This window comes from Nanorana parkeri, unplaced genomic scaffold (genome assembly GCF_000935625.1).
Source record: "Nanorana parkeri isolate BGI_ZX_2015 unplaced genomic scaffold, ASM93562v1 scaffold814, whole genome shotgun sequence".
Classification (NCBI taxonomy): domain Eukaryota; kingdom Metazoa; phylum Chordata; class Amphibia; order Anura; family Dicroglossidae; genus Nanorana; species Nanorana parkeri.
The window spans coordinates 719,689-738,767 of NW_017307082.1; the positions used below are offsets into that span (position 1 = coordinate 719,689).

The window sequence follows — 19,079 nt, forward strand, 5'->3', positions numbered from 1 at the left end:
AGTGAGTAGATGTCCAATCAATGTGACCAGAGATAAAACATGGAGAAAATAATAGAGCTTGGCAATGAAAAGTGCTAGCTGTCCTTTGGAGGTCAAGATTGCTTGTTGGCTTCCTCTTCATAAGCATTCCCTGTGCCATTCTGAACATATGATGATCCAGATCCCAGGCCATACAAGTGACCACAATATTTTGCATCATCTATATGATCTTCAAAGAACATCTGGAAGAGAAATGTTACATTTTTGATGAACAAGACCAAACTAGAAACGGATAAAACTATGCTATGTTACAAGATGTTTGCTAAATGTTTTCATTTGTGACAGTCTCGCCACTCTAAAGGTGCCCACACACCTTACAATTATCTGCAGATGTTCTGTGGTCAGATGGAAAGGGTGCAACAGATTGGCCCAAGGTGGAGATTACTCCATCCACATAGTTTAGTGTAGATGGAGGAATCTGTTGCACCTTTTGCATCTGACCACAGAAAATCTGCAGATAATTGTAAGGTGTGTGGGCAGCTTCACAGTGGACCGGAAATTAAATAGTAAAGATTTACCAAGTGTTAGGGAACCTTTAAAATGTTACTTGTGCCCAAGAAATACCCAGAAACAAAATCTACCCCGTGCCATGGATTCTTCCTAACATATAGCAATGCACTTCCTGTGCCTTGAGCCTCCTAGCTGTACAACTGCAGTGTGAGATCATCTAAGGCATTGTGCCTCCAACTGCTAGTCTCACAAGATTTACTGCTCCCTGTTTTCCTTGCTGATGATCAAGCTGAACTTCATGACCTGCAGACAATCCTCTCTCTATGCTTTATTTATTCTGTGCATCTTTGCTTTTTGAACCTCTCCGACTGCTGCATGATCATTCCTTCATCAGATCACTAGTCATTGGGGGTTGGCTCGGACATCAGGGAGCCATCCCCGCCTCTACCCCAAGACTGTGACACTGAGAGACAATGCCAGTAAATGAGAAAATAAAAATCAGCTGCAGGGAGACTACAGGCAATACTAGTGTCTAGCCTTTTGCCCTCTGCCTGCCTGTTCAATCTATATCTCTTTTTAGATCCAGCTACGTCTCTCTGCTGGTCTTTGCTCTGCAGTAAAATTGTATTTGGATAGAGGGGTGGCAGGGTGCCCTAGGATCTTTTTTCAAGAGCCCTCCGAAGCAACTTAGTATGGTATACACAGGAAACACAACAATATCACGAGCCCCTACAACTCACCCTGACCTATGTTTTAGTTACTAAGCTACCCCTACTTACATCAGATTAATACATTCCTTCCACTGAAAGAATAGGAAAGGGCACCGAGCCACCGACATGTAAATACACACATCCTTGGAAGGGTTTATGTAAATACTTGCCCTGCACTGCTAGGATACAGGCTTGAGTAGTGGACATTCCAGGATGGACTGCCACTGTATTTGCAAGCAGGCCACCGCAATGGCCCCCACACATGGTACAGAGTAGTGGTGCACCGAAATGGAAATTTTAAAACCCAAAATAAAAAAAAAAATTGTCAGGCCTGATACCGAAAATGTTTTTTATTTTTTCAAATTTTTCAAATATTTTTTTTTATATTTATTAATTCATTTTTTATTAAATATTTTTCTTTTTTACTTTACTTTTAGGGGCTTCAGGAAAATATTAGGGGTCTAAATAGACCCCTGATATTTCCCTTTTAAAATAGAAAAAGAGATTGAGAACACTCCTCAATCTCTTTTTCTGTGGCCCCTGTTATCAATGAACAGGAATCCTCTACAACTGTTCCTGTTCATTCATAACATGAGGGCAGAGTGTGCTTACTATACCTACAATCATGAATGAACAGGAGGGGATATAGATCACTCCCGTTCATTCATAATTGAGGATATAGCCAACATACCATGTCCTCAATTATCTACAAACACTCAGCGATCGCTGATTGCTGAGTGTTTGTACCGCTCTCCTCTCTGACACGCTGTCACAGGAGGCTGATCAAGCGGTGTAGGGAGGAGAGCCCAACCTCCTGTGACAGCGCTGTCTCCGCCCCCACACCGCTCTGCCGGACTGTGACGGGTGTGGGAGGAGAGACGCCGGCCGCTCACAGCGCTCTCCTCCCGCAGCGCTCGGCTGTCACATTTTCTCTCCTCCCCGCTGGGACACAGAGCAGCGCCCAGCGGGGAGAAAAGAAAGCAGGGATGCGCCGATGTATCGGCAGGAAAAATCAGCATTATGCCAAAAGTGCCATTATCGGCCGATATATATCGGTGCATCCCGAGTACAGAGCCTAAACGATTGATAGAACAAAAAGCAAATAGCTTACAGGCACAGGGGGGAACAGGAGGAAAGGGTTCTGATGATGCTTAAAGTCACCCAGCCCAGAAAAGAGGCAAGCCTAAAAAACCTGTTTCAGCTTCTAGTGCTTCATTCAAACATTGCTAGCATGATCCGAAAATCTGCTTTTATCCCACAATGCCTCATACATCTGAATTCACAAAGAGGAAAAGGGAAGGGGGGGGAGGGGGGGGTATTGTCACAGTGAACCACTGTGAGTTCAGACAATTGCTTTGCACAGTTCAGTTGTCACAACATGTTGCTCTTGGTGTTTAGGCAGGCTCGTAGGATAAGCTTTTTTTGATCAGCACTGTGACATAAAGTAAAAGAAAAAGCTGTGGGAATTGATATTAAAGCTTAAAATCAGCTTCCCCTGACCTGTGACATCAGTCTAACCTTTTCATAGATATGTTGTAGTCTTTAGCTGTACAATTATTTTCTTATATTCTTCTCCATCTAATATACTCTGCCGTGTATTCTGAGAAAATGACTATTGTCTCTTCACTTTTTGAGCCAATGGTAAAAAAAAATATTCTAACTTTGTCTACATCAATGACTGAGTCACATGGTAGTTACTGAAACACTGCGTTATAGCCAGGGGCGTATCTGCCGCGAGGCAAACAAGGCGTTTGCCTGGAGCGGCAGATTCGCTGAGGGCGGCGTTGCTGCCTTGCCTAGGACAAAGCTGCACATCCCCCCCCCGGAATGACCCGCTGATTCCCGCAGATGGCATCACCCACCTCTGTATAGTGCGCTCTCGCCCCCAGCGCCAGCACCACGACACAGAGCAGCAGCCGGTATCTAGCACACAGCGCCGCTGCTGCTTGCGGGCCGTCACGTGACGCGGAAGTCTTCCTCCTGTCATCGGGTCTGCTAGATACCGGCTGCTGCTCCGTGTCGTGGTGCTGGCGCTGGGGCGGGAGCGCACTATACAGAGGTGGGTGATGCTATCTGCCGAGAATCGGCGGGTCAGTCCGGGGGGGGGTGCTGTATGAGCAGCGGCGGGTCAGTCAGGGGAGGGGGGATTTTCCGAGAAGCTGCGGGGGAGGGGGCGGCGCTGCTGCCTTGCCTAGGGCAGCAGCAAAGTTAAATACGCCGCTGGTTATAGCACTTTACATCAGACCTGACATTTTGTAGGAAAGCAGAAATCTCATTGCCCTGCATCTCGTAAATGTGGAATGATATTTGCATTTAGGCAGCATCTTACAGAACACCAACTGTGAATGAACAGTAGGGGTTTGGGAAAACAGAGTTAAAGATGAATGCTTCAGAACCAATCACTGGATACTGTAGAACTTTTAATAGTCCATTTTTTCCAATCAATTCATGAAATGTGCATCTTACTTCTCTCATTTTGAAGAACGCCATTCCGGTCAGTAAGGAGTCTGAGCCCGCTTGGTGCTGAGGTCCTATCCGCTCCAGTTCCAGCTGTTCAGCCACTTCTTGCAGCCCACCCTGTTGGAGAGAACACATTGCATTGTTTTTTTTACCGCTTCTGAAAGGATTTAATTAAAAGCTCAGTTTGTTTCCCATTTTACTGACAAACATACTGACAAGAAGAAAACCATTCAGGGCTACACAAAACCTTATAGAAGATACTGAGGAAATGGGGTGAAACTTGGAATGAACAGGATGAGATAGATGCATGAAAGTAGTCTTCTGGTGACATATTGGGACAAAAACCTGCAAACGCCACCTATGCAGCCCGTGGTGGACTACATAGAACAATAGAAATGGGGGTAGTCTAAAGCTCAAACAGCTGCCTGAAGGACCTTACACCGAAAGCTAGCATCACATGAGGCCTAAACACCCCCCTGGTAAAACAAGCACTCACAGACCTAGTAGAGTGCACTTTGACAGGAAAAGGTAGAACCTCGTCATTATGACCATAATCTGTTGCTGTGAAAGGTGAAGTGTTTCCCTATACAGGGATTATCGGGAAGGCCAAAAGTGAGTATTTCTAATGAAAGCAGTGGCTGAGAGGTAAACCCACACAGCATACAGCCAGTGTAATTTTGACCTACTGGAATCGTACAGAAAGATGGAAGAACCATGTTCTTGGTGAGGGGAAAGGCTGAAATCACCTTAGGAAGGAGACTCTAGGCCTCAATACCACCTTGTTCTTGTGTAGGACCAAGTGGGGTTCTTTGCAGAATGAAGGTGCAAACTCAGAGGTGATAGCAGCATGGAGCGCAACCTTGTGAGTAAGAGTGGAAAGGAGAATATCCCTAATAGGCTCAAAAGGTGGCCTTTAAAGTGCCAAAAGGAGCCAAATTTAAACCCTACAGAGACACAGGAGACTGTACAGGAGGGGCCACATGATAGATCCTTTGTACAAAGATCTTGACCAATGAATGAGTGGCTGCCAGGCTTTTCAGGGCAAAATACTGATCCAGACCTAAATTGCAGAAAAGTTAGGATTCTTCCCAGAAAGTATTTCCTGGGGGTAATATTGTCTTTGTTTGCACCAAGCAAAATCAGCTTGTGTGCTGGTAGACTTTGCAGTAGGTAGACTTCCTAGCTGTTAACAGTGTGTGAATTACTGAAATCACAGAGACCCCTCCATGCGGTTAAAGCCACAGACTTTGATGCAAGTTGGTAATTGAGATAGGAGATCCAGTGGATGCGGAAGTGTCCAAGGGGTGTCTGCTAGAGGGCTAATAAGGTCAGAATACCACATCTGCCTGGACCAGTTTGGAGATATGAGGATAACCGGAATACTCTCCATACCGATCCTGCGAAGTAGAGAAGGAAGGAGTTTTAGGGGAGGAAAGGCATAGAGCAGGCAGTACTAATCCCATGGAGCCACCACAGCAACCTATGCTTCTGCTATAGATCTCCGCATCTGAAGACAAAACTGTCCACATCCAGCTTCAACCACCAGTGACACAGGTCCTGAAACACTTCTGGGTGTAGAGAAAATTCCCCTGGATCTAGGCGCTGCATGATGAGGTAGTCTGCCTATCAACTGTCCATGCCTGGAATGTGAATGGCAGACAAGGTTGGAATGTGGAGTTATGCCCAGGCTAGAATCCTTTCTACCTCTCTTGCCGCAGCAAAACTTCTGAATCTTTCCTGGTGGTTGATGTACACCACTACACTGCCGTTATCTAACTTGATCAGAGTCAGGGTGTCCAGCATTGAAGGGACAACTAAATCATTTGAAGCTCCACATTGTGGGAAGGAAGACGAGATTCCCGGTAGACCAAGTATCCTGCACCCACAAGATGTCTAGGACTCCTACCCAGCCCTTTAAATGGCAACAGCTGTAATTATCTCAAAAAGAAAATAAAAAGCTAGTAAAAAGGGTAAAAACTTTCTCAATAGAGAAAATACATCCATCCTCCTAGGACACTAACAAAAGCTGATGTATGACGGCGGATAGAAACTAAAACTACTGCAGTGGAAATCTCACTGTTTGAGCACCTGGGAGGTGTAAGAACCAGAAGGCATACAAAACTGAAATATTCACTTTTTGTATTAATGCTTTAAAGTGTGTATAGTTTTAGCTTTATTTCTTTCTCATTTATTAAGGGAGCTAGAATTCAGTTATTCAGAGACAATACACTCCCATCATACATCAGCTTTTGTTAGTGTCCTGGGAGGATGGATGTCTTTTCTCTATTGATGGCGGCTGGCCAACAGCTTTTTTTTTTGCAGTGTTCAATTCCTCCTGAAGGCAGCACTAAAACCAAATTGTCTTACAGCTCCCAGGTGCTCAAACAGTGAGATTTCCACTGCAGTAGTTTTAGTTTCTATCCCTTCCCAGGCTAATAGAACAATTTGTTTTGGGTACAGCTGCCCTTTAAAGAAGTGTTTCAATTGCATTTTTTTTTATTTAAAATGATTTAAAAACGAATTAACCTTCAATCACACCAGCTTTCTGTCATGTTGTATATTTGTATAATCTTTCATCAAAGTGGGAAAAGCACGTACCTTTAGGTTTTTGCAGCTTTTCATGAGATATTTGACATCGTATATCACGGGAAAAAATAGCCGAAGAATTTCAAAGAAGTCCAGCTCAACCTCGGGCAAGTTTGAATTAGTCAGTATCTTTATTAGATAGCCAAAATCATAGCCACTATGACAACAAAAAAATATATGAAAGATTACTTTACAGTGACTTACTTTACACAGTCTGAAATACTGTTCTGTTTATGCAGAATGTGGAACGCTACCCAAATTTGTATTCAGTACAATCATATATAAGCACGCAAATGTCTTGAGGTGAAATGTATATGGCCTGATTAGTGATTATCATTGGAAAGTGAAAAAGAAGTAGCATGCTGTAATTAAAAAAAATGAAAAAACAAAAGCTTGATGCATCTATTATACATGTTTACAAATGCCAGACTCTTCTACGGACATTCCCTAAGTATCTTAGGATCATTTTTTAAGCTTAGGTTAGGCAAAATTTGATCCACTTCCCTGTTTAGAAAAAAACAAACCTTTCTTCAAACCAGGAACAACTAAAATTATTAGGCCAATAACTTTCAGGAGTGATATGTGGAAATAATGTATTTCTAGATTTTCTTAAAGGGACATTATTGTGGGAAAATAATTTTTTGGCCTGAACTATAGAACTATAGCCTGAGCTATAGAACTTTGTAAATCACAGACTTTCTTTCAGTGAAGCGGCTAAGTATAGTCTGGTATACATGGAAAAAAAAGGTGCCACCTGGACTTCAGAATAAACTATTTTTATGTCCTGACCACAACAAATATTACAGCATGCTATTTACAGCATGCTACTTCTTTTTCACTTTCCAATGATGTTTATTTCCTCTCACAGTGTTTATTCCATTTTGCATGTGATGGCAGATATGTTAACCTGCATGACATGCACTGTGTAGGTTACAGTCACATGGCATTAGTATACACGTGTAATCGGAAGGATTATAGACTTTTGGTTTTGTAATGTGTCTGATGATCCAGATTAGCACAGGAAGATGCAAGTCAAATCCATTAACACACAACTAAAAAGTAGCTGAAAAAAAGGAAGCCGGTAACTAACTTCACTGGAGCAAGCAGCAGAAATCAGGGGATGCTAAAAACTATTCGTAAAAAAAAATGAGACTTTATAAACCGATCGTGGTAGAAAGCGTGCTAAGAGAACGCCTCTGTTGCAAGAGAAGCTGCTTGCTCTTCATGAGGATTAGAAGATTATGGTCTAAATTCTCTTTTTCCATTCCCTTTTCTTAGCCGTGGCACAGCTACTGAGTTCATTAACTTTCTCACTGCTCATGCTGGAAAGTCAGGGACAGGATTATCAAAGAATCAGGAGACTTTGCAATCCAATGTTCTGTATCATTGTCACACAGCCGATTGTCACACCTTTCACAAGGCATTAAACGGCACAGAAAGGTCTGAAAGGAAACCACTGCTATAAAGGAAAAACAGTTTTGCCATAAATTACATAATAAAATTAGATCTTTGGGAGACTAAGATACATGATGACCATGTTGACCAATTACGGACAGATGTCTCTTTGAGAAACTTCTGTACAACCATTGTCATGCAAGGGCCCACCTCTGATTATTATGCTATCTGCACAAAACGAAGCAGTATATATGTGATCAATACCTTTTGTTTCTCTCCCTGTGAATGTTGACCAGGTCACTTAGCTGAAAAGGTACTTCCTACTCTATAACATTAAATCGGTTTATGAAGGCTGAGAATATAAGGCCTGACTCGTGTACGCTGTGGGTACGGGGTTCAACTCCACCCCATACCACTTCCTAAGAAATCCATCTCTGAAACCACACTGGACTTCACTGGGGTACAGGAAGTCAAGAAGAGTCAACTTTAAAGGTATATAAGGAATGAACACTGTTAAACACATGAAAAGATACATTTACAAGACTTTGGCACAAATGATGTAATGTGCCTAAGCGTTGCATCCTGGGAAGGTTACATCAGCAGAGCATTGCTGGGAAATCTCATGAGTACTCAGGGAAAGGCATTTCCTCCCCTGAGATGATGTGCATGGTCACATGTTCTAGTCACATTGGTCACATGTGCCAGAGTTTCAGGAAGTAAAGGGAGATGGATTCATCTGCCTTTAGTAAAAATAGCCACTGTCAGAAGACCAGGGAAGAAAATGCATGCAAAGAATACAAAGCCGGCAATTATCTAGAAGTATGTGTTTGTAGATTGTCATTACTAAACATTTCTAAAGGTGCCTTTGTTGTCATTTTAAAGATATGGGTAAAGTTCCTCTTTGAGGAAAGAAGGATATTGTTGTAAAAGGAGAACCACTAAATATAAAAAAGTAATACTGGCTTATCACAAGGGCAGAGATGATGAGCAGTCCTGTATTTGACAAGCTTACAGGGAAACCACACTTGGTTGAGTTCTTTATCAAGCACAGGCTGGAAGAACTCGTCAGAAGAGAGCTAAAATATGTTTTACATTCCAAATTATAGCATTGTCCCATACAGACCCTGCAGTCTGTGCTTTAAGTAAATGGTAGTAGTTTATAAACTGTAAAATGTACATTAAAAATCTTTTCTAATAACCAAGTTCTTCAACCCCCATGAATCACCATTAACAGCCTCAATGGAAAGCCAAGTGCAAGGAAATATATTGGTTTAACACACCTATCACATACCTGTGGAAAGAAAGCCATTTCACTCCTTCACAAAGCACCACTCCAGAGGTCATGAACAACTCTGCAAAATAGTGAGTTTCAATGCCCTCTTCCTCATGCTTCTTAAACTGGATCCCAGATGAGTTGAGCAGCTCTATGGAGTCTTGTGCATACATATCTTCCCTGCAGAGAAAAACTCACAATCAGGACAAGACTTGAACAAAGACTTTTCATTCAGACACACCAAGTGAACTCCAGACACAAAACCTTTCATTGAAATACAGGCAGTCCCTGGGTTACGGACAAGATCGGGTCTGTAGGTTTGTTCTTAAGTTGAATTTGTATGTAAGTTGGAACAGGTACATTTTTTAAGTGTAACTCCAGCCCAAAAAATTGTTTTAGTTTTGGATAGCATAGGGAAGGGTTAACCAACCGTAAAGTTTGTTTTGCTGTGTGTGCCCCTGTTCAGAAGATTTCACCTCACTTTCTGTCCCTGTGACAATTGGATTTGGAAAATTTTGGTTGTTGTCGTGGAAGCAAAGATTGGTGATAAAGATTCAGTGGAGACACCTTTTTCCATGATAACTCTTACAGGAGTGAATTTCCCTTCACAGGGGTAGATTTCCTCTCCCTTCCTGTTGTCTCAAGGACAGGAAGTGAGATTAAATCTTTCTAATGAGGATACAGACAGCAGTAAAAGCCTCACAGTGACCCGTTAGACGAGGCGGCACCCATCGTCTGCACGTATAACAAGAGCCAACTTCCTGTAATGTACGCACAGTAAAACGAACCAGACGCAAATAGGCGGCCACTCCTCGTCAGCATGAGCACAGTAGCATTACAACTACCTTTGTGGTACAGTAATGGCCTCCGTTAGTAAGTAGGAGTCGTATGCAAGTCGGATGTTTGTAACTCGGGGACTGCCTGTATATTCCTCAACAGCTATGAAGGATATGAATCCACTTTATGTGTGCCAAATTCAATGAAGGTAAACTCTGCTTATGCATTTTTCATCATATGCTCAGTATAATTGCCCAGGTTAAGTCCCACCAATATAAAAACACTTCTTGCCAGTACATTTATTCATTACCACTATTGCAACAAACCTTTTTTTTTTTTTTTATTAAAGCTGGCATCTTTTACTCACTCTAAAAAGGGTAATCTAAAAACAGTAGACTTATTAAAAATGAAGATGTATCCTTACAACGTATGCAGAACTCTCAGCCCACATCGGGCTTTAATTCATTATGCCGGCCTCGTGAGTATGCACTTGTTGAGCTGACTCCCTGCTGTCAATAATCTGGTGATCTGAGAATCCTTCTGGTTTATGTTTGTAAAGGTGGCCATACACCTTACGATTACGATTCTAAGTACGGTGATCGAACGTCATTCGATTTTTGTACAACTGCCCCATCATGCACAGACCGTTGTGGATTTCAATATCACCTGGCCGAATTTCGTCGATTGAAGGAGTGGATTTTCGTTTGCGCATGAGCAGTGTTGCTATTGCGATTTGTTTCGTACGAAAACGCCACTAATCCATCGAAATTCGGACGATTTGATAAAAGTTTTCTAGACCGCTGGAAAGGCAAAAGTTGAACGGTTGTACAGTAATTGCGATTGTGCACTTCCCATCAACTGTGCCATCGTACGAAAACATGACCGCAGACGAAAATCGTGCGATAATCGTAAGGTGTATGGGCACCTTAATGCAGGCGAGATATTCTCAAACACACCTGCGGTAGACCTTTGAGGGCCTGATTACACTTTGCGTTACAGTAATACTCATGCTTTATACTGCAACACACAGCAATGTGTGTTAAGTAAACTGGTGCAATGAGGTGCCATTCATTCTGAATGACAATGCACCTTCCGATGGTTGTGCATTGAAGCACAGTGCGTGACAACACGCTAACATGCGTTGCACTGCCAAAAAACATCCGTTGGCAAGGGGCGTAGGAGTGTCATTCAAATGAAATGCACCGCATCATACCAATACATGTAACCTGCAATGCGGTAAACAGTGGATTGTAGAGATTGCATTGGTACATCAGCTGACACCGCTGGTCCTGGAGAAGGAAGTGACATGACATAGCGGCCGAGTCTACACCCACTCCTTGCTGCACTATAAAAGAATGGGGCAAGATCGGTCTTGTAATCGCTAAAGAAAAGGCTTTACAAGGTATTTAAAAAGAAATTCATGTAGTTTAGGATGTTGTGAGTATACTTCTATAAAAAGCATTAAACTGACAAAACCTTTACTTTTAGTTTCTAGGTAATAAACAATGTAAATCAAAATAAAACAAGAACTATTGGTAAATTGGGTGTTAAAAAGATACTATACCAAACTACCCTAAAATAAGAATAGCCATTACCCAATACATATGCAAATAGATGTCACAACATTCCCAGAAGCAGATTAGAAGGGCTGAGTTATATTCAGAAATATATACAAAGGGATAATGCAAACTGTGCTGTGTCTTCACTTCCCCTTACAGCAAGGCACCTCAGAGAGGTCTACTACATTTACCATTTTCCTGTTTTGACAATCAGTAAAGATGAAATTGGCTCGAGTCTGTGCTGAATTTAAAACATTGCTGAAAGGTTAACACAGTGGCGTTGATTTACTAAAGCAAAAGATTCCATTCATTTGGCCAAGTGAATGTTCATACAGCTCAGTAAATAAGGAAAAGCCACGCTTACTTCATTTATCCAATTGTGCAAGACATAAATTCCTATTTATTTCCATGTTGACGGGGTATTCAAAGTGAACATCGCTTCCGCCAATTTACTAAGCTCAGTATACATTCACTTTTCTAAATAAACAAACTACATAAAATAAAATATACTAAATGCATTTTCTAAATAAAACTACTCCAAGGCCCCTTTCACACTGGCCGATCAGGAGAGGATCCGTCAACCGATCCTCTTCTGATCAGATGTCACCGCTGTGACATGTGTCCAGTTATTTCCTCCATCTTGTGATGAAGGAAAAAACTGAAAGTGCCGGACTCCATGCAAGTCTATGGGGAATCTGATGTAAACGTTCGTTTACATCAGATTACTTCCGGTCCGTTGAAACGGATCAATGATCCGTATGAATTACTAGACCGAGCCGGAGCTAACCGGGTGTAAACTCGGCTGACCATAGACTTTCATAGAGTGTCCGATCGGGTCCGGTTGAAAAACTGCCGGGCGGACCTGATCGGACAGCTCATGTGAAAGAGGCCTTGATGCTTTAAAAGTCCACAGTATATGTGGAAATGAAGAGCATCTATGTAGCTGGGACACTCACGTTAAATTAAATTTAAAATTAAATTGCCATGTTGAGGTTCCTGGTGGGTATTCTCCTTGCTCATTCATAAATGTTAACCCCAGCTGAATGATCTTTAGTAAATCCACATTACAGCGTAAAAGTTGGTATTGATAGTCAGCGTTACTCCTGAACTCTCCGATTGGTCTCGCAACTACTCCTGGAAACTCGGTGTCCTACAAGAGATAAAATGATAGTTCTTGTAAATAAAGCACATAGTAACATGCTTATGTTTTTACAGCATAATCAGACGGGTAAAACACTTTTATACTTTCTCTGTAAATGTTTTTGAATTTTGTTTATTGTGTTGTACCCATACCGGGCAAAGTAAAAGGCTCACTTAGCCCCCTCCCTCCTCCCCAGCAGTATATACTCTTCCCTTCGCTCCCCTATTACTGGATGCAAACTGAAATACCCAACACTTTAGGGTATGTGCGAGCATGTGCATCACACCCCCCCCTCTCTAATGGGACAGCTGGTGCCTCATGATTGGCCCAACTCTATCACATAGGGCTGGAGGAGGGGCACCAGCAATGTGGTTTTCATCTTACGCAGGGATTTCTTTCCCCCAGCCCCTGGTAGCTGAAAGGTAAAAGGTGAGTATAAGCTACTGCAGAGCAAACTGAACCTTATACATTACCCTGCATGGTCAAAGGAAAGGTTCACTTTAAATTATATGGCCTCCATTTTTACTTATAAAGAGAACTGGAAAAAAAAAGTACATTAAAAGAGAACTCATGACTTCTTATTGCAAGAGGACTTATGCAATAATGTGAATATTCAATCATGTATTGTAAATGTGTCATTTTACTGCTGAAGGTTTCAGATTTGTCCCTTTATTTTGTTTTACTAATTGTATCTCAGCTTTACACATCAATTAGTGGGTCAGAGGTCAACTTAAGCCTCTTACGCAGAGGCTGCTGCCTCTTAGCCTGTACAAATCAAAGAAAGGCTGACAGGCTTTGCAGCTGTTCGCATATATCCGCACATGGCGCAACTACCTGGAATTAAGAACAGCTGAGTGGCCCTGGACACAAAATGTCTGCATACAGTGCCGCTCATCTATTCCTAACTGTAGGTAATGGCTCCATGTGCAAATACATGCAAACAGCCACAGACCATGTCAGCCTGTCATTGATTTGTACAGTCTTCCCATCCTCAGCCGACTTCAAACGCCTGGCCCTATCCACCTCATAAATACACTGATCTGGGTGGTGTACAGCCCTAGATGGCTGTGTGACTGAGGCTTAAGATGGTTTGTGACTTGTCAACAGCCTGACATCCCACACGGTCTCCCAACTCATGTCAAACAACAATCAAAAGATGTGGGAAGCCACCAGTCCAGGTTTATGATCAGTAGACCTACAGATACAGGCAGCTGAAACAGTTTAAATGTACTGCAAATAAGGAGATTACTAAAAAGCAGTTGGCCTGACACTTCACTGGCCATGTGCTTGTACTAGGTCATGTTGACAATAAACCTAGTATAAAAGTTTCATGCAAAGATGTTAAAGTACTCAGAAGTTTGAGATTAAATGTAGTATGGCCGGACAATGAGTCACCCCCGATGTGCTGGTAGTGCTTTTGTAAACATTTAAACATGTGGCCAGTGTTAGCCCCGAATTAGAGGTGCAGGCAGCTTGATACCCACTTTATCGTGTCAGTTTATGCGTCAACAACACCTTTCCTACCCCTTAGGATATCCAAGTAGGTTTGCAAACGAGCTTTTATCTCAGAGATAGCTTACTTTTGCTATAATATTTAAAGATCTTTTTGATGTCATGTGTCAAAGGAAGAAAAAAAAAGTTGTCCATCACCCAAGGGCACTAGCAAAAAAGCTGAGGCGAAGTGGAAGGGATTATACAACGCTGCCCTTAAAACTTTGATTGATTTGCCAGTCATTGTCACCTAAAGGTAGTTGCATAACCCAGCAGTTAAATAATTTAACTCTGTGTCCTGTGATCAAGAAAAGTTATTGACTAGCTGCCCCCTTACTGCAACAGTAGCCAGAATAACTACTTCTCGCTTTCTTTCCTGCTCAGTGACAACACAAACATAGGGTTATAAATGTACCTGGGGATGACCCAATAAGTAAACCTGGGCACTATACGTAAGGAAGACAGGCTCAACTAGCAGTGGCAGCTGTAAACCATTCATGAGACACGGACAACCAGGAACAGTCTAAGCAGATTTGCCCTGCACTTTTACTCAGCAAGTTAATAAACACACATCGTTTCATTGCAGGAAGGATTTGTACAGCCATAAGTCCATCAAACTAATTAAGATCTGAGACACTCTTTGCAATCAGTCTTTGCAATTTTATGTTGAGGAACATTATTCTGAAATTGTTCAACAATTTAGACGCAGCTTTTCACAGTTTGTGGACCTCTGCCCATTTTTATTTCTGAGACACGGACTCTCCATGGTGAACCTCTGCCCATCTTTATTTCCGAGACACGGACTCTCCATGGTGAACCTCTGCCCATTTTTATTTCTGAGACACGGACTCTCCATGGTGAACCTCTGCCCATCTTTATTTCTGAGACAAGGACTCTCCATGGTGAACCTCTGCCCATCTTTATTTCTGAGATACGGACTCTCCATGGTGAACCTCTGCCCATCTTTATTTCTGAGATACGGACTCTCCATGGTGAACCTCTGCCCATTTTTATTTCTGAGACACGGACTCCCCATTGTGAACCTCTGCCCATCTTTATTTCTGAGACACGGACTCTCCATGGTGAACCTCTGCCCATCTTTATTTCTGAGACACGAACTCCCCATGGTGAACCTCTGCCCATCATTATTTCTGAGACACGGACTCTCTAAAAGGTGCCCATACACTGCTCGATTCTCGTACGAGAATCGCGGGAAATCCTGCGATCGTATGAGAATCGTGCAGTGTATGGAAGGCGTGCGACCGTTTCTACTGTACGGTCGCACGTCTTCCGTCGAACCAGCATGTTCGAAAACCAGCCGGGAATCGTACGATTCTCGGCGAGGTAGTGGCCTGCTTGTTCGACGGAAGACGTGCGACCGTACAGTAGAAACGGTCGCACGTCTCCGTTCACACTGCTCGATTCTCGTACGAGAATCGCGGGAAATCCTGCGATCGTATGAGAATCGTGCAGTGTATGGAAGGCGTGCGACCGTTTCTACTGTACGGTCGCACGTCTTCCGTCGAACCAGCATGTTCGAAAACCAGCCGGGAATCGTACGATTCTCGGCGAGGTAGTGGCCTGCTTGTTCGACGGAAGACGTGCGACCGTACAGTAGAAACGGTCGCACGTCTCCGTTCACACTGCTCGATTCTCGTACGAGAATCGCGGGAAATCCTGCGATCGTATGAGAATCGTGCAGTGTATGGAAGGCGTGCGACCGTTTCTACTGTACGGTCGCACGTCTTCCGTCGAACAAGCAGGCTGGAAAAGCTGCTGGGAATCGTACGATTCTCGGCGAGTTAGTGGCCTGCTTGTTCGACAACTGCTCGTTTGCAGTCATCAGAAGCCCGCCCCTCATTGCAGTCAGCCCCCCTTAGGGGTGCGGTCTTGCGATGATCGCAAGTACGATCTGCCTGTCCAAGATGGGCAGATGGTACGTTTTTTTAAGTACTTTACAACCCTCGCAAGACAAAAGTCTTGCGAGGGTTGTAAAGTGTATGGGCACCTTTACTTTGCCAGCTTTTTGTTGCCCTGTCCCAACTTTTTTGAGACATGTTACTACCATCAATATCAAAATTACCTAATTTTTCCTTAAAATGGCAGATTTCTCAGTGTAAATATTTCATATGTTTTCTATTGTGAATAAAATATTGGATTATAAGATTTGCAAATCATTGCATTCTGCTTTTTGGTAGATTTTACAGAGCGTCCCAACTTTTATGGAATTGGGCTTGTATTTATAAAGCAGTTTCTTCTTCCCTGTGCCATAAATGTCTTAAAAGAAGAAGAGCTGTACTTTTAAAACATATTAGAACTTTTTATAAATCCAGGGAAACCAGGCAACTGTGCAATATAACTTCTTAGGTTTTATTTTTACATGACATTATTGAAACCAACAATGACGACGGAGCATGGAGCCGGCTTCCCGGCCAACCAGGAAGCCGGGCAGCGTGTAAGGACGCGCTGCCCATCTTCCTGATACAGGAAGAATCGGGCTAGGCATCAGAGCATTTGGGCGAGTACGAGTACTCGCCCAAATACTCGGCATCGGCACCGATACTAGTGCCGGTGCATCCCTAGTGAAAACCATTAAAGGATATCTTAGCCCAAGACCAAAACCATACCAGTCCTTAGATGTGGTGGCCCATTACTTTTCATGTTTTCAGGTCAACAACAATTTCAGCAAGTACAGAAAATATCGATTGATCTTGCCTTGTCACTTCCTGTAAGCTTGACTTTAATATCAGATGAATCACATTATATATTACTATGTACTATATCAGGCCTCAAAATTTCCACCCGCCCCCTCGCAATTGGCAAAAGACACTTGTGTGGGGGCGAGTGGAATGAAATCGAGGGGGTGCACCGCAAGTGGGACCAGAGACGGGACACTACCGCCGCTGCGATTGCTCGCTTCTGTTCTCTCTTCTCCTCGGCCGCTGCAGCTACAGAGCGGTCGAAAGAGAAGACAGAACAGAACTGTAATGTATGACTGATGTTGGCGTTGACAGCTCAGGGCAGCCAGTGTTTTCAGACCCCGTGACACTGCCCGAGAAAGGAAGGGTGACGTCACCGAGAAAGGCGGTCCGCAATGGATAGAACGCGCCTTTTCTAAGGACACTGTTACTGAGCTGGGTACGTAACTTCCTGGATACAGGACGCGTTGTTGCGACCTCACTTCCTGGAGACAAGACGCATCGCCATAGAGACAGTGCACAGACGGGCATCCAGGAGAAATGGAGGCGGACAGGCTGCTGCTGGGGATGGAGATGGTGTCCAGCTCCGGTGTGGGACTGAGCCCGGAACAGAGCGCTGCCCTACGGACATTCCTCCTGCTCATCTGCCGGAACGCGAAGTTGTCTGGGGTCCTGTTCTGGGGGAAGATCCTTGGAGTCCGAGGGGACTATATCTGCCGGGGCACTGAGGAGGACGGCGAGAAACTGGGGGAGGAAGACTTTCTACAGGTGAGGGGCCCCTATAGATTATATATATCCCCCCCCCCATATACACACCACACTGTACATCATTACTGGTGGGGAGAAGACCTTGTTCAGGTGAAGGGCCGATAGATTGTATATCCCCATAATTGCAGGGGGTGGGGGACTTCCTACAGACGAGGGGCCCCTATAAATCATATATATCAGGCCTCAAAATTTCCACTCGCCCCCTAGCAATTGACGAGTGAAAAATTGCATGGGGGAAAGTTGAATATCATCGAGGGGTGTGCCGCTGGCGGGACCAGAGATGGGACACTACTGCCGTGGCGATTGCTTGCTTCTGTTCTCTCTTCTCCTCCTCTATAGCTGCAGCTACAGAGCGGCCGAGAAGGAGAAGAGAAGCGAAAGATCGCCGCGGCGGTAGTGTCCCATCTCTGGTCCCGCCGGCGGAGCACCCCCTCGATGACATTCAGTTCCGCTGTCTTCTGCAGCTTCCTCCACCCAGTTCAGCTGCCATAGGCTGGGAGGAAGACTGCAGAGACAGTGAGACACCCGGCCAGAACGTTATGCAGGGGGAAAAGAGGATACATGGAGGATCTCTGTACCGCAGTACCTCTGTACTGTGCGTCACACAGCTGACCTCTGTATTAGGCATTGCACCACTGACTTCTGTACTGTGCGTCACACCGCTGATTTGGCGGAGTTAAGGCCGGGGCAGAGTAGGGGTTAGGTGGGGCAACTGGTGGCGAGTAACTTTTAAGGCCTGGCTAATAGCTCAGGACTTGAAATTTTGAGCCCTGCGTTATGATAGTTAACCACTTAAAGACCAGGTGTTTAGACCCCCTTCCTGGCCAGGCCATTTTTCAGTATTCAGCGCTGCGGTACTTTGACTGACGTTTATTCCGTCATGCAGCGCTGTACTGAAATGAATTTTATACCATTTTTTGGGGACAGATAGAGCTTTATTTCGGTGGAGGCCGGCCCGGAGGTGGTTAAATAATGGCTAGGTGGATAGGGTGAAACATTTCAAATTATCCAAACTGACACAACCCCTAAACATACCATTGCAACATAATTATACTTGCGTATAACTTGACGGATTCGCTTCATCTGTTCATCCAGGTTGCAGTCCCAGACTTCGCAGATCCGCTGGCTGTGGTCCACTGTTGCGGCAGGCATAGTGGTACTGGGGGAGAGGCTCAGAGGCAGGCATCAAAATTTTGCACGTGTCTACTGGGAGGTTTCATAGGTGGAGAATTGCACTCTGCAAAGAAATGAAAATACTTTTTTTTTTTTAATCTGAAGAACAAAAATCAAGAGAAAAAAAAAAATCGATTTTAAATTACCATCAACATTTGTATTACATTAATCTTAGCAAAGTAGCCATGGCAACAGGCTCAGCAGACCTGCCTTAACTGCACTGCTAACTTACAGACTCAAACTCTTCAATGTTAACTTGAAGGCATTTCCAGGCCAGCTAGGAGCCAAATGAAACAGATACTATAAAGCCGGTGTTACAGCACGTACAAGCCAGATGTTAAAAGGAGAACTATGGGGTTAAGGCTTTTCCCCATAGTTCTCCTTAGGGTAACAGGAGGACACAAACTAGCGTCCTCCCGTCACCCTAGGCTCAGTATACTGCGAGCTGTAGCTCGCGGTATACTGAGACGCCGCAGCTGAAGCGGATCCCAACAATTATGCCGGGATCCGCCCAGCTGCGTGACTGACAGCTGGCTCTGCCTCCCGCCCCCTCCCCCG

At 43.9% G+C, this 19,079-nt stretch overlaps 1 protein-coding gene across 2 annotated transcripts; it reads right to left on the reverse strand.

The window, feature by feature from the left end:
* Positions 1 to 18,583, reverse strand: CNOT7 (CCR4-NOT transcription complex subunit 7). Of its 2 annotated transcripts, none has more exons than XM_018565122.1 (6): positions 18,384 to 18,583; positions 12,206 to 12,399; positions 8,938 to 9,093; positions 6,258 to 6,408; positions 3,666 to 3,776; positions 1 to 221 (listed from the first exon to the last, which is right to left on the reverse strand). In XM_018565122.1, exons 1-6 carry the CDS (start codon positions 18,498 to 18,500, stop codon positions 93 to 95), a joined length of 858 nt encoding a protein of 285 aa, XP_018420624.1. In that variant the 5' UTR covers positions 18,501 to 18,583; the 3' UTR covers positions 1 to 92. The 2 variants fall into 2 exon arrangements, with proteins under 2 accessions (XP_018420624.1, XP_018420623.1); XM_018565121.1 differs by having other exon boundaries at positions 92 to 221; positions 6,258 to 6,402; positions 8,932 to 9,093.
* Positions 18,584 to 19,079: the final 496 nt, after the last annotated feature.

Excerpts from the sequence above, each read along its gene's own strand:
- CNOT7 (XM_018565122.1), bottom strand. The coding sequence starts at position 18,500 with ATGCCTGCCGCAACAGTGGACCACAGCCAGCGGATCTGCGAAGTCTGG. Across the intron at positions 9,094-12,205 it reads AATTTTAAATTTAATTTAAC|GGAAGATATGTATGCACAAG; the intron begins GTGAGTGTCCCA and ends TTTTCTCTGCAG. Across the intron at positions 3,777-6,257 it reads AAAGCTGCAAAAACCTAAAG|GGTGGGCTGCAAGAAGTGGC; the intron begins GTACGTGCTTTT and ends TCTCTCCAACAG.